This window comes from Lacerta agilis, chromosome 12 (assembly GCF_009819535.1).
Source record: "Lacerta agilis isolate rLacAgi1 chromosome 12, rLacAgi1.pri, whole genome shotgun sequence".
NCBI lineage: Eukaryota > Metazoa > Chordata > Lepidosauria > Squamata > Lacertidae > Lacerta > Lacerta agilis.
The window spans coordinates 15,550,326-15,577,204 of NC_046323.1; the positions used below are offsets into that span (position 1 = coordinate 15,550,326).

The 26,879-nt window shown below is 40.7% G+C and overlaps 1 protein-coding gene across 1 annotated transcript in view; it reads right to left on the bottom strand.

The window, feature by feature from the left end:
- Positions 1-1,377: 1,377 nt before the first annotated feature.
- Positions 1,378-26,879, bottom strand: part of CMC1 (C-X9-C motif containing 1) — a 42,333-nt gene continuing 16,831 nt past the window's right edge. The window contains exons 3-4 of the mRNA XM_033166108.1: positions 3,477-3,567; positions 1,378-2,103 (exon numbers count right to left, since the gene is read on the bottom strand). Of these exons, the coding sequence (XP_033021999.1) occupies positions 1,989-2,103; positions 3,477-3,567 (206 nt within the window). The 3' untranslated portion in view covers positions 1,378-1,988. The remainder of the gene's footprint in view (positions 2,104-3,476; positions 3,568-26,879) is intronic.

A 26,879-nucleotide genomic window follows, 5' to 3' on the forward strand; every position in this document is an offset into this window, starting at 1 on the left:
CAAGGAACCCTTGAGCCTATTTTACATGATTTGTGCTATACGAGTCTTAACCTGCAGAAGTCTAATGGTATAAAGTGTATGGTTTGCATGCAGAAAATACCACACTCAATCTCCAGGCTATGAAGATAAAGTTGGGAAGGATCCTGTAAGAAACCCTGGAGCACGGCTAGCCAAAGCAGTGCCCTTTAATGTTACTGGACTGCACATTCCATCCATTCTTGACCATTCACCATGTTGGCTAAGGCTGATGGAAGTTGTAGTCCACTAACAGCTGGAAGGCACCCCCCATGGCATCTGCTGCTGTTTAACATAGATAACAGTGGGTGGATGGACAAGTGTCTGGCTTAGCATAAGGGCAACTTCCTATGGCTTTTTACATTGCTGTGGGATGCATACAGCAATAAACAAAGATGGAGCTAATTTAAGGAGGGAAACCAGTAGCTTTTAGCAAGGGAAGAATGGCTATAATCTGAATTTGCCATTCAGTTGCTTCTCACAGTTCTCCCTCCCTTCCCAAGCAAAACTTTTGAGTTTAAAATCACTTGGGAACTTGTGAGTTTGTGAAGCATTCATGCATTGCTGTTTTAGCAAGGTCTTCAATTAAGACAAATAAGGCTCTGCCCCCTTTAAGCATTTTCTACTTTTTAAAAAACCAAAAGCTTCCTGTTCTGGCTTTTTGCCTTGAGGTACCATAGAAAGTCTAAAGGCTGCCTCATACACAAATCCAGCCGGTCTGATCAATATGAAAGTAGGTGTGAAAGTTGGAAATTCCCAGAAGTGTTGAAAGAGATGCCTCTGCAAATGGGTTAGTTGCAGGATGTTTTTTAAAAAATAAAAACTTAGGAAAGTTTTGATTTAAATTTGATTTGGTCAACAATATGCTTTGCTGAATATCAAATTATCATTACAGAATTGAACTGAAACAAATACACTAAGGGTATGGTGAATAAAAATAAGTGGCATGTTAAAACAAACCTTTTATTTTGTGTATTTAGTATAGCGATACTTCCTTTCTGGACAGAGGTTTACAGTAGCATGCCACTGATTAACAGCACTTTTACTCTTTCCAATCCTGCACTGCTACAATTTATCCCCACCACCACCACCTTTTCCTTTACATCAGAAATAGGAAAGTTGCGACTGTCCAGAAGATGAACTCAAAACTCCACTTAGCCCCAGCCAGTCTGGCCAGTCCTTGGTAACAATGGGTGTTGCATTCAAACATGTGGAGGCTGCTGCTCCCCACTCCCTTTTTACACTGATCCTCTTGCTCTCTTATTTGCACTTTAAAACAAGACGCTCAGTTCCTTTTTGCCCTGTTAGTAAGTTCATCTCAATTAAAGGGGCTTCGCCTGAAGAGATGGAGGAAAGCCTCAATTGACATTTGAATGTATCTTGACTTTATTTTCCTTCACAGCTCATGGCCTTATGAATAAAAACCAGGGTGGAGAGACTACAAGAGGAAGTGAGGATTAGATTGCCATGATTGGCGTATACACAAATCAGTACAGCTTCTGCGAATCCCTGGTAAGTTGGAGCAGGGCTTGCAGTGTACTTCAGCATCAGCTGGTGCGCAGAACTGAAGAGTCAACTCTCCACCCATCAGCTTATCCTGCTTTCTGCAGCCCTTTCTACCTGCCCTCATGTCTGATGTTACATATGACATCAGAGCTTTTAGAAAAATAAATGCGGTATCCTGAAAAAAATTAGTATACATTTAGCTTAAGGTGTCTGGAAAATTGCTTCTATTGTGAATAAAAGTGTGTAACTGAATGGAATAGTTTACCTTCCTTGGAAGACTTTTCATTTGAGGTTTTTAAGCAGAGGATCACGCCTTCTGGCTTCCTGTATTACAATATGATAGCATACAAGCTCCATTTATTTCAGCAAGATTGGGTTAGGGAAAAGTGATTGTAAGATCTATTCAATTCCATGATATCAAAGGTATATAAAGTTAAAAGTTTCAGCCAAAACATTTAAGACTTTGACTACATGCTTGTAGGAAGCCTCTGCTGCTTTCGACGATTTCCCGTTTCTCTGAACTCTTCCCTTTGCTTCAAATATTCAGCCTTGCATTCTTCATAAAACGATGGATCATTGTAGCTAGAAGACAGGCAAAATGCGTTCATTAAGTCTAACAGTTTCTCTACTCGATTTTAGTTACTAAACTACTTTAAAACATGTAGGAAAGCAACAACAGCGATACTGATTCTGCGGTAGGTATTCTATGTGAGTGTGCAAACATAGCTGGTGTTTACTTCTTGCTCATTTTTAAGAGAAGGGAACTCATAAGCCTACTGTTGCAGAGATGTGTGAAATGTGTGTAGGAGACTGCATTGATACCTACACCCCACAACCACAAATTGATAGTTCTTGTTGAATTGCCTGCAAGGGTGTGTGTGTGTGTGTATGAGAGAGAGAGTGTGTGTGTGTGTAAATCACCTTCTAATACTTAGCAGTTGGGCCTTCTCTTTTCATCTTACTACAAATGGTGGGGGAGGGGTGTAGAATGCAATATATTGTCCCAACTCGTATAAAAAGAGGAGTACAAGAGAAAAAATAATACTGCCTTGTTAATTCTAGGGTCTGTGCACTTTCAAAATGAAACTTCAGATTCTCCGCCTTGCAACCCTCCATTGCACCCTCAATCTTCCCCAGAGGGTTAGGCATGTACAGGTGGGGGGAGATGAAGGTGCTGTTGGGAACTGAGTCTCACACAACAATGGATTTAACCCTACGTCCCTTTAACAAAACAGGCAACCTCAGAGCAGAAGGATGCATTTCACAATAGCTGCTGTGTTCTTAAAACTGCCTAGAAACTTATAGCAAGAAGGCTCCCATCACTTTCCAAGCAAGTCTCTCTGACTGTTGAAAGTGGTAGTTCCCACACTGACAGGAAGTTCTTCTGAATGTTTAGTCAAAAAAAACCTTTCTTGTAATGTGAACCCATTGGTTCAGTTCCTACACCCTGAAGCAACATACATTTGCATCCTACATTGCATTCCTTCAAATATCTGAAAATGGCTGTCATATCACCTCTTAATCATCTCTTCTCCAGCCTAAACTTTTCATCATAGGACTGGGTCTTCAAGCTTTTTAATGTGACAGAAGATGCAATGATATAACCTAGGTAGATTCTTTATCAAGTAAGTGAACCAGAAGGGTAACAGCCCATACAAGTTATACTCAGTGCATTTTTTTAAAGCACTCAGTAGTACTTAAAAGGGTACCTTTTCTTTGCTTGCCATGGCAGCCATTTTTTGCTGGCACACCTGACACTTAATATAAGAGTACTTGCATGTCATTTGTTACAAAAAAAGCACTGGCTATGCTAGTATAGATACACCCAGATTGTGTATCATATACTACCTATTGAGACTAAGATGATCTATCGTCAGCTTCTAGAGCTCATTTTATTTTTACTCTTCCTTTAACTTATTGCTTGGTGTGGACTTATCTCCATGCATTGTACTTACTAGCCAGTGACGCATTCTTTCAGGGCTGCATTTTCTTCTCTGCATTTTACCACCATCAGAAAGCCTGAATCTTGGCAACATTTGGTGAAGGCTGAAACAAAATTCGGGACAATTGGGGTTATGCTGAATAACGTGTTGTGTAAATAGGTTGTGACCCTTGCTCTTGTTCAGTAGTCTAATACGACTTCACTGCAGCAAACTACACATTCAGCACAGTAGTGTACTTAAGTTTCTGAAAAATGACAGGTAGTCCACCTAAAAGCATTATCAGAGTCTAAGCAAATAAATGCATGGATTGGTACAACTTGGAATGTATAAGCAATCATGTGGTAGAGGCCTATCACACAACTTATCAGTCTGAACATGTGGAATGTCACTTGTTTGAAAACTGCTTTGTGCACTAAAGCAGAATACACCAATGGTACCTCTTCAATACCAGTAATGGAGTGTTTTTGCGCTATTGACTGGCCACAGTATTAGAGACTGTATTGGACTACAGGGATGTTGGCTTGGTTTAGGAATAAAGTCTTACATCCAAGGCGATAAACCTGTGACCCTTCAGATGTTGGAAGTCCAACTTCCACCAGCCCCTGTCAGCATGGCCAGTGGTGAGAGATGAAGGGAGAATCTGAGCATGCCTATCCCCAGTGTATTCAAGAAAAAAAATGAATACCAGCTCCTCCTTCACTACTATACATATTACATAACATTTTGCCCAATGGGCAACCCTTTTATGTGCAGGAAGATTTAGATAATTTTCAAACAAGCAGTTTCACCAATGCACAATCTCAAGGGCTGTTCCACAGTACAGCATGTAGAAGTGTTTAAAAAACAACACACCCACCCCACCTTCATTGGCTAGTAAATGACTCTTCTCCATCTTTGCACCATTAGTTTTATCAAAGTGATGTAATATTCCATATGAAATGGACTAAACTTACATGTCCCAAAATAGGTCAAGAAAACAAAAACAAAAAGAACATTTATATTGAGGCCAAAACAAAGCAGTCCATATTGCCCCAATAAACCAGCTGTTCTATGTCAAATGTGTTTGGTATAAAATCTTCCTTAGTCTGGATGAATAATAAAGACAATGTAGGCTATACATGCACACAGCCTGACCTTTTGATTGTGCTAGCTTCTGCTAGGGTAGTAGTGGAAGAGGGCTTGAAAGGGGCTAGCTGTGGACATTTTAAAACCTGTGCAAAGTATTGTAATACCCTGCCATCATCCTAAGCTTGCTAAACAAGATTTCTGCTCTTTACCTATCCCCCTCCCCTTACAACTTCATATCCTTACCTGAGCACATGGGGAAAACTCCAAAGTTTCTCTAACCCTTCCCAGAAAGCCCAGCCAGATATTGCCCACCACATAGGTAAATGTAAAGGGACACCTGACCAATAGGTCCAGTCACAGACAACTCGGGTTGCGGTGCTCATCTCGTGTTACTGGCCGAGGGAGCCGGCGTACAGCTTCTGGGTCATGTGGCCAGCATGACAAAGCCGCTTCTGGTGAACCAGAGCAGCGCACGGAAACGCCGTTTACCTTCCCGCCGGAGCGGTACCTCTACTTGCACTTGGGGGGGGGGGCTTTTGAACTGCTAGGTTGGCAGGAGCAGGGACCAAGCAACTGGAGCTCACCCCATCGCGGGGCTTCGAACCACTGACCTTCTGATCGGCAAGCCCTAGGCTCTGTGGTTTAACCCACAGCGCCACCCGTGTCCCAGCCCACCACGTAGTCTTGCTAAAGGTAGGGAAGCAGCCAAACTGTGCTCATGAGGGATTTCATCTTCCAGCAGTAGCTGCAGGTCTCAAGGCTGCCTGGTGATCAACCCCTGGTGCTGCTCAACTTTGAATGACTAGCAACTTTGCCATCACTACATTGGTGCACTGAAAACATATGGACATAAGAAGAGCCCTGCTTCATAAGGCCAACGGCCCACCTGGTCCAACATCCTGTTCTCACAGTGACTAACCAGAAGCCCATGGGAAACCCACAAATGCAGTAGCACAAGGGGAGGAGAGAAGGGCCCCACTGTTCTGGTTTTTTTGTTTTTTTTAAAGGCTGTTTTATCAGTACCTTCCAAATGCATCAAATTATTCCAGCCATTAAAATTTGCATTGGGAAGCTGTCCAAGTCACCGATAATGCCTCATTGTATTAGTTGAGACTAAAATAAGCCTTCGCAGAGAAGTATTTTCTCACTCAGTGACCGCTCTGATCTTCAAGCTTAGCCACTCCTGGCCTGCTGCCTTGAGCTTTTTGTAAGGTCTTTCTCACTTGTTTAGCAACAAGGTTGTAATTAGGCTCCCCCCCACCCACCCGCTTCGCACTGTGTAACAAATTAACACTGCTCATACTTGGGAGGGATCTTCAATACTACTAAACTATTTATGAAACAGTATTTATTCTGTAACAAATTCAGGAGGTGAAACCCTTCTCCTTTTCATACTGCTTTCAACAAGTCAGGGCCCGTGTGATAACACAGCTAGACTTTGATTAGCATTTTGCACCGCTGATTCCGATGGACCACTTCACGCAAGCCTGTTTTCTTTTGCAGATACAACCTCCGTGTCTGAAAGCCCATTGTGTCTCATGACGTGCGATGAACACACACATGTATTTTGCCATATGCAAAATCCAGAAGGTGACCAGCTCTCGTATGGTTGTCACCCAGGACTTCTGGTGTGCAAAAAAGCACTCAGAAGTGTTCAGATGGCAAGAGTGCTATTATTTAAAGGTAAAGGGACCCCTGACCATTAGGTCCAGTCGTGTCCGACTCTGGGGTTGCGGCGCTCATCTCGTGTTACTGGCCGAGAGAGCCGGTGTACAGCTTCCGGGTCATGTGGCCAGCATGACAAAGCAGCTTCTGGCGAACCAGAGCAGCGCACAGAAACGCAAGAGTGCTATTATTTATCCTCTAGGAAATTCCTGAAAAAGGAACTCCCAACATACTCCGTCTCCTAGTGGGCTTGCAATAGTTCTGATCAGTGTTGAATAGGGAATATAAATGAGAGCTCTGGTGTTTAAGGGGATGGTTTAAATAAAGAGCACTTCTGATCAATGAAAACTGTTAACCTGCTTAATTGGGCATTGGGTTAAAAAGATCTATTTTTAAAAATTACATGTCTGCATAAACACTGAAAATGGCAAGCACTCGGTTACAGGACATTTCTCTCTCACACACAGTAAGGCAGGGATCAGAAACCTGTGGACCTTTAGATGTCATTGAACTCCCAAGTCCTCCATTAGTCCCAGACAGCATGACCAATAGTAAGGGATTAATATCAAGTTGTAGTCCAACATCATTTGGCCGGGGGGGGGGGGGGATCCCACAATAAGGAATGCCTCTAAGATGTTATATACTGCTGAATCAAAATATCTCTAAGTGACTTACATAATAAGATTGTGCCTGCTACGATCATATAAAAATCATCCCAAAAAAGAAATAAAGGATGCTTCTTTCTTCAGTACTGTTGTTCTTATGTATATGCAAATTCAACTCATGAATGAATGAGTTAATAAACTCGGGCTGCTATGCTATATATGCTTTTGCTGGTTGTAAACCCCATTCACTGCAGTAGGTCTTACTTTGGAGTAAACAGATTTGGGATTGCATTGTCAAAAGTAAAATGTATTTTCTTCAGTGACAATCCTACAGTACAGAGCGGTGTGCTCTGCATTTAGACATGTCAAAATTCTGTGCTGGTAACCAAAAGCAAGACCAAGGAATCTAGATACCTAAAAATGTTGAAGCCCTGCATTTCATATCTTATATGCTGGCTCTTAAAATATAATGTGTATCATAGATATACACTGTTTCTCTCATTTCATATAAACACGGTGGATATAATAAGCTGGGAAAAATGTTGATGGGATTCTCGAGCTTAACATTTGGTTTATAGAGCAATTGGATTTCTGCTTTCCCACTGGCACTGGCCAGCTTTTCTTCTTCCTTTTGCAATCATTCCCCCTGAAAGCTGTGAAGTAAAATACACCCACATGCACACAAAATAAAATAAAAGCCGAAGACAACAGGAGGTCCCTCTCACTTGTTAGCTCACCAGCTTCAGTTGGTTAAAGGTGTGATGTCCTAGTGAACGGAGACTGAACTGCTACAGAGAGCACACCCCAGCTTCTGAGCAGCCCTGCCTGAGCTACACACAGCCGTGGCCATGCACACAGGAAGCATCATTACAAAGTGATAAAACTGCTTCCAGCTATATGGTTTTAATGTTGTTAATGCTAACTAAAAAGGAAAAGAAATGGGGAGGGAGAGCAGGCACGGGGATATAAGAATCCTACCATGCAAATGTATCACACAGCTTAATTGCTGGCTTCTGTATCCCAAACCCTTCTAAATCCTGCAAATACATGGGGGGGGGGGAGCTACGCCAGACTAGCTACACAAATGTTAACTAGATTCAAGTCTAAAAGCGCTGCACCTCTCACTTTTATTAACTGATTTTGAAGCTTCTCTTCTCTGTGCAGAAAATTCAGAACAGCTATAACTGAAATCCACTTTTGGGGGAGGGGGATAAAATCGATTCAGAAATCAAACAGAATACCAGGTGTATACAACTGCCAAATGTTAAAATTAAGTTCCAGGAAATCAACCCCCTACCCCCTGTTCAGCTTTACTTATTTTCCATGTTGTCAACAGAAGGCTCATCGACTTGGAAGACAGACCAAAGATGAATATTGCGTTCCCCATGTTTTCACAGTATTTTCCACAAGCTACCAATTGAGATAATAACTGGAGGGCACTACCCTTTTCACAATCAGGCGGCAATCTGCTGACATATACTGCATGCTGAGTGAGGAACAGTTGGCCTTTCAAGTCTAGTCTCGCACTGCAAGAAAAGGAGGGATAAGGCTATCCAATAATCCATAAACCATCATTTTTATTTTTGAGCCTACTCTTAAAGAAACAACAACAACAACAACCCACAAGGTTTGTAGCAAAATAATGAAACTTAGCTTCCTGTGGTTTTATTTTTGTTTTTTAAGCTACCATATAGCAGATGTGAAAAACACACAGCTTCTGTATGGCTGCACGCTTGTGTGGCTTATCAGTTTAGAAATGTTGCTTCTCATTTAAAAAAACAAAAACAAAAAATTGCTTTTCCAGCCTTCATGGGTGTAGTGCTATGTTTAGAAGTGTAGTAGCAAAACAGAAGAAAAAAGCTACATGCATGTGTTATTTTTATGCAGATATTATTAACATAATCACTAACAGATATTATTAACATGAATGTACATATACCCGCCCCACCAAGTAATCTGGTTAATTCTAGTGTTTGAATGATTTTGAGCTTCCATGGCAACTATTCAGTCACTTATTGAAGTAAATTATAGAATCATAGAATTGTAGAGTTGGAAGGGACACCAAGGGACGTCTATTGCAAGCCCCCTGCATGACAGGATCTTAACTAGATCATACATGACAAGGTGGCCATCCAACCTCTGCTTAAAAATCTCCAAGGACAGTCCACTACCTCTCATGCAAGTCTGTTACACCCTTGAACAGTTCTTACTGTAAGAAAGTTCTTCCTGATGTTTAGTTGGAATCTCCTTTCTTGTAGCTTGAAGCCATTGGTTCATGTCCTAGCCTCCAGAGCAGGAGATGTCAGGCTTGCTCCATCTTCCATGTGTCAGCCCTTTGGATATTTGAAGATGGCACTGTGTATATACAGGTGAAACTCGAAAAATTAGAATATTGTGGAAATATCCATTTATGTAAGCAATTGTTTTCATTAGCTACTGGAGTTTAATATATCAGATAGACTCATGACATGCAAAGCGAGATATGTCAAGCCTTTGGTTAGAATCAGAATCATAGAATCATAGAGTTGGAAGAGACCACAAGGGCCATCCAGTCCAACCCCCTGCCAAGCAGGAAAAATTGTTATAATTGTGATGATTATGGCGCACAGCTGATGGAAACCCTAAAGTTGAAATTGTTAATTTGGGGTTCTCATCAGCTGTACACCATAATCATCACAATTATAACAAATAAAGGCTTGACGTATCTCGCTTTGCATGTCATGGGTCTATCTCATACATTAGTTTCGCCTTTTAAGTTGAATTACTGAAAGAAATGACCCTTTCCACGATATTCTAATTTTTCGAGTATTACCTGTATAGCAATTAATGTGCTTTAACAGAGCTATACTATTTGCCCTCACAGAGAACCACCCACCCTGCAAAGGTAAGTCACTAAGGGTAGCGATCCCTGTTTTACAGCTAATGAGCTAATTCAGCAGCTGTGTGTGGCTTGACCAAACCTATCAAGTTAATAGGCATCTTTGTAGCAAAGCATTCCACTTACAAAGTCACTTTATAGCAGGAGGTTCAGTGCACAACTATAGAGTGGATGGTGTTTTGTTTATTTAAAGAAGGCAAGATTCACAGGCCAGGAAAGCTCAAAAAGTGGTGTCATGCATGCCTTTTAAAATTGATGTCTGATAATATTTAATATGCAAAAAGCTATCCTACTGTTGGTTATTTTGGTGTATAAATTTTGTGAAAGTAAGGAACTTTCACAACAAAGTGTTAACTTCATTAAGTTGTTTTTGAAACAAGAAAAGTGATGCTAGTCTCATGTCAAATTTCTTAATGCCAACTAGCATTTATATAGCACTTCTGAGAATATTCAAAATGTAACATCTCCAACAATCCCTGCACCAACCTTGTAAAGCAGGTCAGTATTGTTATTCCCTTACGCAATTTTTATGTATGTATGTATGTATGTATTTTACTGAGGGAGGCTGTATAGTTTAAAAGAACATTAAACAACTTATAAACTGAAACACTGTAGAACTGTCTTCCTGGATCTAACTAGGATATGCATTAATTTTGGGAAAGTTCAAATAGTCTATGGAAGTACACAAATGGAGATTTAGTACAATTCTCAGCTACTTTGCTAATAAAAGTTTTGCTGCTGTTCACACTAGAGAAATATATCAAATTTTAAAATATTCATAATGCAATAAGAAAGTGTCTCACTCAGATTCATTATTTAATTGTAATTCTCCCCTATACACTTAGCAAGTAAACCACTGCCAAAGTAACACTGGCAATCTTAGGACCTGCCTCTGTGGTTTATATATAAAGGGTTTACAATTTTACTACTTAAGAGCTGATCCTATGGAGGTGTTACCTCACCATTTATATTTTCTTCAACACTTATGATATTGCTATCACACTCTTAAAATAAGAAAATCTACCATGAAGCAGGACAAGCTTAAAGTTACCCCCCCCCTTTGAACCAAAAGAAAAAAAGTATATCCCCCAAGATTCACATCATTATTTTTTGCTGTACGATTCAATTTGGGGGTGGGGAGAGAGAATCTGGAGTGATTAGGTGCTATGAAGTATTGGGTATTTGAAATCATGTATTTCGTAAGACATCTAAAGGCTCACACTGAAGCTATAAACATGCTGGTATTTAAAAAATAAAATAAAAACAAAGTTATGTCTTTGACTTTGTATTAAATTGTGATTTATTAACTTGTTATTTTGAAGATTACACATTGTGCAAAGAATGGATTTACGGGTGCATTTAATGAGGCAAGTAGAAGGTACGGCAAACATGAAAAGACTGTTCTGATTTGTCGTGTGTGAGCTATTTGATATTTCTGACACAGTACAAAAGGCGGCTTCTCTGTAGATTGATCACGGTTCGGTTAACATCACTGAATATCTAATACCTCCAACTCAATTAATTCTCACCTGATTAAGATCAGACTGATATTCAAACTAAATCATCTCTCCAGTCAAGTAGAAATCAATATTTCTTATTTTACTTTTAAATTATAGCAACAAATAAAATATACACATCGCCGTATGCCAGGAGTGGCTTTTCCTAGCTTGGCCCACTATGGCATGCATAACAGAGCTGATTAAAAGAATTATTCTAATTTGAGCAAGGACATATAGAAAAAAAACAAGATTAAATCCGAATATGGTGAGATGGAAAGAAGTAATTATAGGGCAAGCAGAAAATTGACATAGCATAAACTCCTATTCTCTAAAAATTTACCTCATTTGTCGATTGAACATCCATTTGCCTTCGCGTTCATGCCTGCTGTACTATGTTTATAATCCCATATTAAATAATGATCCTCTACCCTACCTCTAATAAAGTCCCTACAACAAACCCAGCACATCTTCCTTAACAGAACAATTTCAGAAATTGGCACTTGTGTGGGAAACTCTAGAACAGGGGTCTCCAAACTAAGGCCACGGGCCGGATGCGGCCCAAGGGACTCAGTTATCCAGCCCGCGCCCCCCCCCCCGCCACCCACTCTTCCTGGTGCGGGGCGGTTGCCCACTTCCGGGTCGGAGGAGCGCCAGAAATAGCTTGTGTGCATTTCCGGCGTACTTCCGGGTCTGAGGAGGCCCGTGCACATGTGCATAAGCTATTTCCGGTGCTCTGCCGACCTGAAAGTGCACTGGAAATAGCGTGTGCGCACACGTATGGGTGTGCGTTCCCCCGCCCTCCGGCCCGAGGCCTGGCAAGTTTGCCGACCCCTGCTCTAGAAGGACAGGAGAAAGACCAAAAGCCTACTAAAAATCAAATCCTGCTCAAATTTAACAGGTCTCTTCCTCTCCCCACAATCTAACCTTACTCCACAACGCAGACACTTTATTTCCTTCTGGTAAACGGGGGTATTCTGAGCTATAGGCTTTTGTAGACCAGTCCTACATATGCTACACTGAAGCCCCACTCCAGCAAATACAGTGGTACCTTGGTTCTCAAACACCTTGGTACTCAAACAACTTGGAACCCAAACACTGCAAACCCGGAAGTAAGTGTTCCATTTTGAGTGCCACACTTCCGTTTTGAGAGTTACGCTGAGGTCTGTCTGTTTTTGTTAGTTGTTTTGTGCCCTTTTTGTTTTGTTTTTGTGACTGTGTGGAACCCAGTTCAGCTACTGATTGATTGATTGATTGATTGATTGCAATACATTGTTTGTTGCTTTCATTTTATGGATCAATGATCTTGTTAGATAGTAAAATTCACGTTAAATTGCTGTTTTAGGGGTTGTTTTTAAAGGTCTGGAACAGATTAATCCATTTTGCATTACTTTCTATGGGAAAGTGCACCTTGGTTTTGGAACGGACTTCTGGAATGGATTAAGTTTGAGAACCAAGGTACCATTGTACCAGCTTGCAGCACTAGAGCAGCAGTTGCAATTAAATGGCACAGTACTAGTCACTCTAGGGCAGGAGTACCCAGGATGATGTTCTCCAGATGTTGTGGACTACAGTTCTCATCATTCCTCACCACAGGCCATGCTGGCTGGGGCCGATAGGAACTGTAGTCCAACACAGCTGTACGACCCTGCATTGCCTTCCCCAGGTGTAGAAAGGACCACACATTTCATGTGTGCAGCACAGCAAGGTTGGAGGTTGCGGAAAACTCACAAGCACACCATCCTCGGTGACTTTCAGCTAACACATACAAGCAGAGTTACAACAACACAGAGAGAATAGGGGAACTAGAAAAACAGTTGGTTCTGAGTCTTCAGTTTCTTTTTGAATCCAGTAACAAGTTGCCTTGCATTTTCCCTGTGGCTCTTCCATCTTTTCTCAGACCACGGAAAGTCGAACTATTTTCGGAACGACAGAAGAGCAGTGCAATCCCGAAAGGTATAAATACCTCCAGCGCTCCTGCATCCTTTTTGAAGGTGTGGAGTGGGGAGGGACTTAGCACACATTCATTATTACGTAACATTTGCAGTGAACACCCCATTTTGTGACCTTGTTTTGGTTTTAAAAACAATCTTTTAATTACTGCACAGTGTTATGGTAGTATAGTGTTACAGCACCAGAATCAATTATTATACTATTATATTGTTATAGCATTATCTTTTCTGGCTTCTTTGTTTTAATGAAAGTGTTGCAGTAATAATTAAAGGCAGATTCAAAATAAATAAATGGGGTGGTCATTAGGTGACACCTGCCCCAAATATTTTAGTGAATGTGTGCTAAGTTTCTTTCTCTTTTTTGATATATTTTCCCCATTTTTTAACAGTGTTGTTTACATTTAAATCATTTTCAATTTTTTACACATCTGGGATTACTTGAATTCCCCGGACTCCCCCCCCCCCGTGTTTCCAATATTTTTCTATTCTTTCTACTGCCTCTAATTACAATTCGTTTTATATCCACTTTTAACTTTATTATAAGTGTTATAACAATCCTGCTAACATTTTAAAGTATCTACAGTGATCTTTAAGGTACTCTATAAATTTCCCCCAGTTTTTACTAAATTTCTTATCATCTTCGTGCCTGATCGTCACGGTCATTTTTGCCATTTTGGCATAGTCCATCATCTTGGTTATCCATTCTTCTTTGTGTGTGCTAAGTTTCAACTAGCCCAAGTCACAGCAGCTATGTCATGCCCACTGGTGTGGACAGAATGCAGTGGAGTGCATATGTAGCAAAATGCAATACTCCCAATAGTATGGAAAGTCAATTCCAATTCTAGCTTGCAACAGAATAATAATAACTGGGTAGTTCTAAAAGCGACTCATATGGAAGCAGCAGCCTTGGTCAAAAGTATCTTGTAGCACTCATGAAATGCTTCCCATGGAATTCATAGCAATTTCTGAGTGGAGAGACATTTCATGTTGAGCTAAAGTAGCAGGATACCAAGAACACACCAAGTTCCCCAAGAATGACCTTTCCAGTTTCCAAAACTGTTTTTAGAATGACCTGGAGGAAAGCTAAGAAGTTGTTCACTAAGCCAGAGATGATCTGCCTTCCCCGAAAAAGAACTAAATAACTAATAACTAACTAAAAAGAACTAAATTTAGTCCCGGCCTAGAAAGACGAGTGCCGGGCAAAGGCGTTAATTGGAACTTTAAAAGCAGCCCTGGCAAGGCAAAAGGCCGCTAGTAAAATTAATGAAAAAGTAATAATGAAAACAAAAGCAATACCCAGGAAGCAACAAGCCTTTGACACAGAACTATCTGCAAAGACCAAGACCAAGTGAGTCTATGTCCTTTCACTGCAGATCTTTGGGGGTTGGCGCATTTTCAGTAGACCTGCTTATTGAGCATTAATCTCAATTTGTTGACAGAAAAGTTAGCTAGATTCAGCTGCAATGGTAAAAACACAGCTTTTCCAGTCCATTTCACAGGAGTGCTCTGATAAAGCCAGGGCAGTCCCTTTATAAAAGTATGACATAAAAAAAGGTAAAGGACCCCTGACAGTTAAGTCCAGTCACGAACGACTCTGGGGTTGCGGAGCTCATCTCACTATACTGGCTGAGGGAGCTGACGTTTGTCCACAGACAGTTTTTCTGGGTCATGTGGCCAGTAGGACTAAGCCACTTCTGGCAAAACCAGAACAGCGTCATTTACCTTCCCGCCGGAGCGATACCTATTTATCTACTTGCACTTTGACGTGCTTTTGAACTGCTAGGTGGGCAGGAGCTGGGACCGAACAACGGGAGCTCACTCCGTCGCGGGGATTCAGACTGCTGACCTTCCGATTGGCAAGCCCTAGGCTCTGGTTTAGACCACAGCATCACCTGCGTTAGCACCAGGCAAATTCAGGTAAGCTCCTATATCATGCAACACTCTTAGAGGACTATGGGGATGGAAGGGATCGTATTAGAAGGTGGCCCCCAGCTACGCGTTTCCTGCTCTCTCTTCAATGCAAAATGCTTCTGAAAAAGCAGGCTCCTGGCATTTCACACCATTTTATCTTCTAACAGAACTGCATTTGCTAGTCATCTCTCACTAGCTTCAAGCCCCTTCCTCATTTACACACAAAGCCTGCGCACTGATCTCAGAACAGTAACAGCAGGCAGCAAAGAGTCCGTTCTCCTTCCTGCTTCAAATCGAGACTAGCCCAGTCAGTTAGATATGCGTTGTTTGGGGTGCCTCTGGGGTAGGCCCTAAAGAAGTGTCAGGCAGAGGGACAAGCGAAACATTTATGAAAAGATTACAGGGAAAGCAACATTGACTCAAGGAGAAATTTCAACTGAAATAGGAGATCACAGACCAAGATACCATAGATTAATTCTGTGCAGGTAACTGGCACTGTCAAGCATCTGACAGCACCAAGTATCCCTCTCCAAGGGGCACATCTGCAGATCTAATCCAGGTTAATGAGCAACAGCAACTCTGAAACTAAAAATATAACAGAGATCAATCTGAATGCAATCATTTACAACTGCAACCCTCGCTGAAGAAACAGAAGAGTATAACAAGATACTGTGCTGTGGGTTCAGAACACACAACAGCAAGCAAAAGGCAGCAGAAGCAGAGACTGATTGGAGAAAAACGTAGCAAAATAATCAGCAATATTCAATATTTATTTATTAAATTTCTACACTGCCCTTCATTTGAAGATCACAGGGCATTCTACATTATAAAAACACTAAAATACAAACCAAAACAATTACCCCCCCCACACACACACAGTTTAAAAGGCCACAGATGGTTTAATTGGCCAGAGAAATGTTTTTGCCTGGTGCCTAAAGTTATGTAATTAAGGTGCCAGGCGAGCCTCCCAGGGGAGAGCATTCTACAAGCTGGGAGCCACTGCAGAAAAGGCCTGTTGAGAAGAATTGAGAGGTTGAGAAGAATTAACAAGGACACATTTTCCCTGTTTCTCTACCAATATGTCATTATACAGGGTAACCAAAGTAGTTTCTGTGCCTAACTGGGCCTAAATCCTGATTGAAATGGATCTGAAAAATCAGTTTCCTCCAAGAGCACCAGGATCTGGTCCACTACCACCCAATTGAGGAAGTTGCCCAAGAAGGGGAGTTTGGCAAATGGCTGTCAATTACTTACGATTTTCTGAATCCCAGGAGGGTTTTCTGAGGAGTGGGTTTACCATTGCCTCCTTCAAGCAGGCAAGGATCACGCCTTCTCACAGGGAGACATTATTCACCTGCCTAACCCAGCCAAGCTGTCCCGTCCCTGCTAGTTTCTTGCTGTGCCTCTTATAATACCTATATAATGTGTACGTGAACAAAAAATGTTCTTTTGGACTACAGTCATACCTTGGTTTTCAAACGCCTTGTGAGTCAAACGTTTTGGCTCCCGGACACCGCAAACCTGGAAGTGATTGTTCCAGTTTGCAAACATTATTTTGGAACCCAACGTCTAACGCGGCTTCCGACTGGCTGCAGGAGCTTCCTGCAGCCAATCAGAAGCCGCATGTTGGTTTCCAAATGTTTTGGAATTCGAACGGACTTCCGGAACAGATTCCCTTTGACTTCCAAGGTACGACTGTATTTGTCCTGTGGCCACCTTTGTCCCACACACTGGAAGTTGGAGACATTTCTGACAACCAAAGGGACCACAACACAGTTTGAAAGATACTGAAATCCCTCAGAAAATGTGCCCAGCTGTATCTTAAAAAAACTGTTTTTTGGCACCACAATATTAGACCTATGAGAGTTGGTTTAGTCTAGTGTCTGTGGGTAAGTGCTGAGGAAAAAAAAACCTCATTTAATCCTTGCATCAGCTAAAAACTGACTACAGGTGGCCTCTTCAAAATTACTAACATAAACAAAGTTGCCACATTGCAATGCATTTAGCCCTCCAATGTTTTTAGAGAAAGTGTGAACATGCCCTCTTCCCCCATGCCCTCCTTTTTAGTAGGCTAAACAAGCCCACTGGGGATATCATTCTCCAAAAATACTCATTTTATAGACTTTTCCTTCCTCACGTCCCAACACCTGTAAAAATGAAGCAGGCTTTGTAAAGAAAGAGGTCTATATTTTGTGACAAACATACCTTTTTCGCCTATTAGGCTGGTCCCTTTCAAGAGCACTAGTAGATTTGTTTCCTGTTTCCATAGTAAGAATTCTTGACATCAAGCATTATAGCACCAGGGTCTGGAAGAGGCAGAACTAGAACACACACAAAGTTCCCCTACAGCTATCTCCCATCAGTGCTTATTGCTATGTTAACCTGTGTCAAACTCCAACACGGCAACATAGCCTCAGTCTCAGTTTTCCCATATCCTGTAGGATCAAGTGCCCTACAGTTGGGCAACAGCAGGTGTGATATAGAATCTAAAACGGAGACAGTTTGTAGCACTAAGGCTTCTAGCTGCAGCCTAAATTGGTCTTCAAAAGGCTTAGTGTCCATATGCAAGGCAGGAGGGAAAAACCCATGAGATGCTTGGTGGTGAACACACCTCTTTTCACCACCAGATGGGGATAAAGCAGATTATATTTAACCGATACCAAGAACAAACTTAGTTGGTCTCTAAGGTGCTACTGGAAGGAATTTTTTTATTTTTTATTTTGCTTTGACGATGCCTTTAAATTAGTTTATCTGTACAGAGGCTTTTGTATTCCAAACTCATGCTAAAGCCACCACTCTGAGGCATATAACTCCATGTTTCATTAATATCTCCTACTACTTTTCATGAGAGAAGGCTTTCTTTTCAATGGAAAAGATGGAAGACAGATCGTCTTCTACCATTTAGTTGAAACAGAAGAAGCTCTGCACCTATTATTATTATTATTATTATTATTTATTAAATCTGTATACTGCTGTTCATCCACAGACCTCAGGGCGGTTCACAACATAAAACTACAATATAAAAAACACAAAATACACAATAAGAACAAAAACAAACCAATAATCCCCCCTCCCACGACACATTTAAAAGGGCATCAGATGCCAAAGGCCTGGTTGAAGAGGAACATTTTCGCTTGGTGCCTAAAGATATGTAACGAATGCACCATGAAGAATGATGATCTCAGGGTCTGGGTGGCTTCATATGGAGAAAGGCAGTCCTTAGCCGTTTATAGGTCAAAACCAGTACTAGGATTAAAAAGAAATCTTCAACCACATGTTTTTCTACACTAATGAAGCATCACACTTAAAAAGGTGAGGCAATAAGTGTAAAAACACATTTATAAATCCCTTCCCATAAAATATCTGAAAGCAACTGCACAATGAAAACAGCCGCACAAATTCATATATTAAACACCATCTCTAGGCCAATGAAGATACAGTCTGGGATGTATCTTTTCACTTGCTAAAAAAAGGAAGGGTTCCAACAGGCATTAAAAAGACAACGGAAATTATGCCTATCTGAACGTACACGAAGTGCACATGAGGTGAAGAGCACATTATACTGTACTTGAAACATGATCCTTCAGCACTTCCAAACTAGCATGAAGATTGATAAAATCAAGAGTATTTCCAGGTTGTCAAAATAAAATGCCACTAACACCTCCTAACACAGCTAAATGAGTGTGTGTCCATTTTATTTTATATAAATCTTATCTCCTTAAACTGTGATGGTTCTCTCTCTCTCTCTTTCTCTAAAAAAGACAAATGAACAATATATGTTCCACTGTACTGCTGTATGAAAACCTCTAGAGGGCAACTAAGTTTCAGAGTAGGCCTAAACAATCAGTTCCTTAATTATTTTTAAAAGTCCCCCCCCCCATGTCTTAAATTTCACCAATGCTTTATTTCCAAGTCTACATGTATTTATCTGGAAAAAAGCCTACATGTATTTATCTGGAAAAAAGCCTATGAACTCAATAGGACTTTAGGACTTACTTCTGAGTAGCCATGTATAGGCTTGAGAAGTCAACTACCTAAAATCATTAAGGGGGTGAACAATTTTAAAATAGGAAAAAAGAGTTGGAATAAAAGAGAAGTACCGTAGTCAAAACTAGTGACTGTGACAGAGTGACTACCGGTATTTTTTGGCATGGAATTTATGAAATAGCTTCCAATACAGAAAATGGTGGAAGATCGGTATATTGATCAGACTATTTTCCCTCAAAGTCACCTAATTTGTACAGTACAAATTAAGCAACCAACACTCTTCCCATTTTATTTTATTTTTTTTAAATACATTTTTAGGTGTTGGAAATTACACAATGAAGCAAATGTTTAGCAAGCTAAATATAAGTGGTATTTTTCAAATAACTGGTGCAAGACTTTAAAAAGGACATTTTTCTTTTGCACTATTTGCCTTTCAGAGTATTAAGTTATCACTGCAAACTATTTTTTTGTTTCTGGTAAGACCATATTAGTTCACCATTAGAAAGCTGCGTCAACAGCAGCAATTGTAGACGTTCCAGATATCATTGGGATGGATAAACTGACCAATAAAGTGTGATGAAGGAACGACTCTGAAGTTTCTGTGCAACTAACTGCAAAACACACTCCATTTATTCTGTGCTGGAATGCCCAATGTAATGTTAAGACTGAAAAACGCAAGGAAATGTTGTTTTAATTTTTTTTTAAAGCTACAAACCTTAGAATACCATACAAAGATTAAATGAAGTAAAGGGCTTAGTTACATGACAGTCCATAGGTTTCAATAAAGAAACCTACTTTGTCAGTGAATAGCAGCAGCTGATTTAGGCAGGAAGCCATATGGACTGACAAAAAGTGCTACCAATTTACTGACTATTTTTTCCTTTTCAGTTGCTCAGCAAAATCTAGTTCTAAAAATGTAGTTCTAAAAGCTGGCTAAAGAGAAGTATTTTCCATTTGACAAAAAGCTGATTTACACCACTTTAAATATTGGGAATTAGAATACATGTAGAAAAGCTACTGCCATGCTAGGCTGCATCAACAAAAGTGTAGTGTCCAGATCCGGGGAAGTAATAGTACCACTCTATTCTGCCTTGGTCAGACCACACCTGAAATACTATGTCCAGTTATGGGAGCCGCAATTTAATAAGGATACTGACAAGCTGGAACATGTTCAGTGGAGGGTGACCAAGATGATCAAGGGTCTGGAAACAAAGCCTTATGAGGAACAGTCGAAGGAGTTTGGTTTAGCCTGGAAAAAGAGGAGACTGAGAGGAAATATGATAGCCACCATCAAATATCTAAAGGGCTGCCACATGGAAGATGGAGCAAGTTGGGAGTTGGGAGGATGATTAACAAAATCAATGCTCCTGGCAAACTGGGAATATTCCCTTACTCACCCAACTTTGGGATATTCCACCATTCTTCAGCAGAGTTTCTTTTTCTTTGAGGAAAAAGTAAGTGGCTCACGCAAATGTAAACTAAGCTTTAATAATACTGTAACAAAATAACGTAATGAGAGAAACTAAATACAGCGACATGAAACTAAAGGCAATAACACGAGGCAAGTCTGAGGCAATAAGCGAGAAGAGGCAGCTGGTCCCTCTTAACTGACATTCTTAACTGAACACACTGAAGGGAGGGGCTGATTCCGGAGCATAACACACAAGCCCCGCCCACCAGATACAAAAAATTCTACTGATCAAATGAGGCCCCCGTGTTTTTCTTACACTAGAGCAGGCATAGGGAAACTCTGGCAGACTACAATTCCCATCATCCCTAGCTAACAGGACCAGTGGTCAGGGATGATGGGAACTGTAGTCTCAAAACATCTGGAGGGCCAGAGCTTGCCTATACCTGCACTAGAGGCTAGGACTAAAACCAATGGCTTCAAGTTACAAGAAAGCAGATTCTGAGGAAGAACCTTCTGAAAGTGAGAGCTGTTGGGACAGTGGAACAGACTCCCTTGCAAACTGGTGGGCTCTTTCCTTGGAGGTTTCTAAGCAGAGGTTGGATGTCGATCTGTCATGGATGCTTTACTTGAGATTGCTGCATTGCAGAGGGTTGGACTAGATGTGACCCCTCTCAACACAACAATTCTACGATTCTATGCTTCTTGTTTACTCTTACAAGCAACTACAATTAGATCGGCATGGAGATCTCTGGAGCCGTTTTATAGGATAAAACCAGGGAGAATGAACTGGCTTTCCAGATGTTGTTGGACTGCAACTTCCATAATGCCTTGCCATTGCCCATGTTTGCTTAAGGCGATAGGAGCTGGAACCCCACAACATCCAGGGCGGGAGGGACCCCCCGACAAGTTCCCAACCCCTGCTGCCTTACTTTAAACCATGTGCACAGAGATTCAACAAGATTTATTGAGGAATGTGCACCAGTTTCCTGGTGGTCCAAGACCATGTGTTAATGTTAGGTTAACATGCATGTCCTGTAAGCCAATAACCTATACACCATAATTCAAAAGGTACACTGTATTTTTAGCTAGGCTAGGTCTGGCTGAGTCGTTTGCTTCAGGCATGTCAAATCTCATTCTTCTACACCTGCCCCGTGTATACCAGAAAAGAAAAAGATTTAAGCATGTATTGGAGAGGAATAGTGCCATCAGGTATGGTGCAGAGAGTCTGAGCTTGATAGGCATGTTATTGTTTGCAGTATCTACAGTTATAGGTTAATACTAAAACTTATTTACGTAATTGAAGTGCATTTACAGCTTACAGAAAGGCAGCCATGTTGGTCCTTTGCAGCAAAACCAACCAAGAGTCTTGTGGCACCTTAAAGGCTAACAGATTTTATTACAGCAAACTTTCATGAACAAATTCATCCAGTCTTAAGGTGCTGCAGGAATTTGTTGGTTAAAAACTTAGAATTTTGTAATTTAGAAAGTGTGATTCTTTTTAATTCTGAAGGCACATAGTCTAACAGCACAGTCCAATGTCCGCAAAGGATTAAAATTCAATGTGGCTTACCCCCAGGTAGGTGGGGTTAGGAGGGCCGCTTAAACTGTTGACAACTGGAGAGAAATAATGGTTCCTTTATTAGGTCCACTGACATCATTTGTTGGAAAGCCATTCAATTGACTGGTAGCTTTGAATGCAAAACGAGGATTACTTAAATGGGTAGCTCTTTTGATCAAAAGCAGAAGCAGTTTTCCAACACTAAAATAAATAACTTCCACAAAAAGATGCGTCAGATTCAACAGTAGAAAAACAACCTATTTCTAGTGTGAAAGTAACCTTAGGGCAGTGTTAAAAATTTATACTCTATATAAATATTTACACATATATACAGAAAACATAGTAGGACCTTCCTGGTGAAATTTATTTATGTACAAACACACAGATAACTGCATTAGTCCACAATGTAGAATGAAACCGGAGGGAGGGGGTCTGGGACTGAAGCAGCATCTGCAGATTTCTTTAATGTCAGGCATAGGCCTATGTAGCAGTTATAAAGCAGATTTCTTGACTGTAAATCATATGTCATTGCCAAAACAGGAGTTACTGTAGAAAGAAGCCCCCGTTTTCTCTTATTTTCATATTACTGTTGCAAGCATTCATCAACAATACACATTCATATGCAGCTATCCTAGCAACATGTCACTGCTATATTATTTTTAGAGTGTCGAAGTGACATATGCCACAGTATTTGCAGATATTTCTATTCTCACTTAGAAGTGCAATATTAATTGCTCTGAAACAAAACCAAGTAAAATCCTCAAACCACCACCAATGACAGACTAACTAGTGTAAACAAGTAACCGGGTGATACATTTAGGGAGGCAGGGAGAGGACGAACAAGGGAGAGACTGGGGAATCAGCAGATGCTGCCTCCATGTTCCAAATGCTTTTTTTGATCAGATTTTATGGTTTATTAAGACAACTTCTAAATATTTTGCAAGAGTGTAAGCAACAAAGAATGGCTATAACTCAGCGGAAGAGCATGTGCTCTGCATATGTAAAGCCCCAGATTCCGAACCCACCGATCTTTGGCATAGGGATGAAGAGAGAAAAGGAAAAAGAGAATCTGCATCTCCACCAGTGAATAAGCACAAGAGTGAATGCAAGGATTCGTTCATCTCTCCGCAGCAGAAGTCAAAACAGAAAAATCTAGAGATGGAGCGAAGGGGAAAGGGAGCATAGCATATTTACACACAACTGAATTTTCTTTTCCTGCATGGTAGGCCTGAAAGGGTGTTGGACCAGGTGATCCTTGTGGTCCCTTCCAACTCTATGATTCTGTGGCAGCTCTGGGCAACTGTTCACTGGGGAGTCGAGGATTGTGATCATGCCGCTAACTCCACCCACAACATCCACGTTTCGATTATGACATCTGTACAGAGACCAACCAACAGAGGTGTGATCTGTACACTGCAGTGCCATGCTGTACAAGTCATGAAAGCGAATCCTACGCAAGCTGGGATCTGCATATGCGGATACAGAGCATATGAAGGAGTGTAGCGACAAGCACACATAATCACAATTCACACCCCTACCTACAAACAGTTTGTTAAAAGCTATTGCGTTTACACACTGCCAAGTACACACCGACAAAGACAACCTATTACACACAATAGCGGGGGCATCTAAAAGCTATAAAAAGCTAAAACAACACTACATGTTGTCTGGAAAGAAGTCACAAATATAATTTAATAAGATCCTCAAATATAGCTATGCTAGCCAATAAATAATATCACTGGACTAAAAAAAAAAAGGTACTGTGTTGTGCAAAGTTTTACAATAAAGCACTGACAGATACTGCACACCTTAAATGCTTTAAGGGGCAGGGAGAGAGTAGATTGGAATGATTCTTCAGGCATTCAGAAACTGTGTAAAGTAATCATGTTACAAAGCAACCGAAGTGATGAGTATGCTTAGGGTTGTAGCCAACCAAGTTCTACTTAGAGTAAGCCCACTGAAATTAATGGACCCAAGTTAGTCATGTCTATTTATTTCAATAGGTTTACTCTGGGTAGAATGAACTTTGGACAACCTGTAGATCTTCCAGGATTCTACAACCACAGAAGGCCTGAAGGAGTAGAAGAAGCTGTCTGCTTCAGAAGGTCGCCCTACAACTTGGGAGACAGTGACCAAATGGGTAGGACGTGAAGTTGTGTGCTTTTTTTTGCCTTATCGCACCCCTGCATAATTACTTGATTCTCAACATCTGAAGAGGGCTTGGGAGAGGTCTCCAAGGAGGAAGGAGTGCAACCTGAATGCAGCATCAGAAAATTATCTCTGTGTCAGTATTTGTTGGATGTATTTTGGTGCCTCAGGAAGAAGTCAATGTATGGTAAATGAGACATTGTAGAGAGAATGTGGAGGAGCTCTGGGAGCAATTTTCCCCATTCATCCACCTTCCTTTGAAAGTAGTGCCTTCAATCCTTATACTTCTCAGCTCCCCCCTCTGCCCTTTTTGAGCCACTGCTTATTTATTTAATCAATGTATAGCCCTTTTAATGTATTTTTTTTAATTGAGCTATTCTCTTTGCATCACGTTCTTAATGGATTTAGCAATATAATTCTATGTATGAAACTCAATTTTCGTCCTAAGCATCAATGGAAAGCCCAAACACCTTAACAGTAAAGTCTTGTACAAGAACCACAGGCATTAATCAACATCAGTGAAAGTAAAGAGAAATCAGAGGAAAATACATACTTGGGTCAAAAATAAAGGTTACAAGCTGTGACATGATGTTTGGGGATTTTAAAACCAGAGACGAAGCAGTGACACTGAACTCTAAAACCTAGATGACACAGTGATGGTGGTCATCTCAGCAGGATGACCATTATCTGAAAGTCAAACATTTTCATCCCTTTTAAAAGCACTCTGAACTTGGCCACCAGTTTTTCTCCATCCACTGAAACACTATGGAGCATCTATGAAGTTCCTACCTTGACTAAAACCCTGCTTCCCTTCTTACCAGGACTAAAACCCATTTATCTCCTAGAAAGATCATAATGGCCGCAATAGACAGGACATAAGGAACAGCCTAGATCAGTGGTGGCCAAACTTGGCCCTCCAGCTATTTTGGGACTACAACTCCCATCATCCCTAGCTAACAGGACCAGTGGTCAGGGATGATGGGAAATGTAGTCCTAAAACAGCTGGAGGGCTGAGTTTGGCCACCACCAGCCTAGATTATATTCCACAAGTCATCCCAGAAAAGCAGTCTTACATGTCAGCAACAATTTTCCAAATATGTTACTGAATAAGAAACAGAAAAAGTTTGAGCTTTCCCCCAAGCCTTCTTCAGTGTGGAAGAATCTACCAGCATCAGTGTCATCTAAAACACACAAGCTCTTTGAGAAGTCTCACTGGGGAAATTGAGCAGCTTTTCAATACGTTCTCTCTTAAAGGACACAGTATTGTTCTTCTATGGATATGAGACTGTCAGTTCTTACAAACCAATCTTATGATTTACCAATGGGACTCAATGAAGACTTACTTTCAAGAAACATGCATAGGATGCATGTTGTTTACGGGCCCAAAGAATATTCCTGCTCCTGAACCTAGATACTCATGTTAACACATCACCACACTGCTCGCATATCATTAGAATAGCTAATGATAAAGATGTACTTAATTAGCAAGCTACTGTTTAAGCCTCAGGAGTTGGTTGTATCAGAGTTCTTGCTGCGGATATTAATGCAAATATATTCAGGGAATGTGTCAGGATTAAACACCTCTCAGTTAATGGTGGTGTTTTAACTTGATGGCTTAACTACCTACATTATAATGATTAAGATAGTAATGGCATATTGACCCCAAATTATTCAAATCTTGGTTAAAGTCCTAGACCAATGTCAATTGTTTAAAGAACCAAAATGAGAAATAATTGAGGAGATAAAAGTTAAGCTGCCATCATGCTTGCCTTCTTTGGACATTACACTAAAAATCTGGATAATGAGAGAGATGCAATTAAAACTTTATTGAAGGTAATATAAAATTTAAGACAGTACTGATAGGAATAAGGCAACCTGGCTGAAATTGATATTCATTAGGATACTCCTTATATGAATAGGAAGCATTTGGACTTTGTCGTCTTTAAAAGAGCCCCAGCTGGTAATGGTTGAAGGTTAATGCCTTACCCCATTCTGTTCAATTTTCTGTCCTAATTAGTCATCTAAATCTATAGCTGTGAGCACCAAGTGTCTGTGCTCAAAAGAAACTAATTAATGCTAGCAAATTAGATCAAGTCCAAAGATCCAACAGCCAAACTCTTAAATGCTCCTTGTTAATAGGAAGTGTAGCTGTCAATAACTGCTGTTGGTGGCTATAATGAGGCCTCTTTCTTTCACTGAAAGTGATTTCATTTCTCTTTGTCCTCGCAAAAGCTGTTCCATTCCCTTTAAGGAAAAAAAATACATGCAGTTGCGGTGTTAATGTTAGCTGCCTGACCCATTTCTTGCAATCAGCTGGGTTGAAATGACATGGAAAAACCAAACAGGGAAAGTCTCTGCTCAGCCACTCCTTTCATTTCAACCAACTTTCCTTGGAATCCCTAATACTGGCCTATGAGTATCTAGGTTTTCTCCATCAATGAACACAAATATCCAAATGAACTGTAGCGACATATAACTGTTTAATGCAGAAGGTGATATCACTCACAGCATAAGGAATTCTGTCTGAAGTGTAGTTTTCACACAGTTTCTCTAGGATGCTTCACACATTACAATACTGTATCGAAGAATGAACACTGAAGCTTTAGCACATACCATTGTCTACTCGTAAGATGAGATGTGGTTATACGAGTTTATTTTACAATGCTCCCTGAATTGCATGATGTAATGATAAATGCAGATATGTAGCATGAAGCTACACTACTGGTAGGGAGTTCA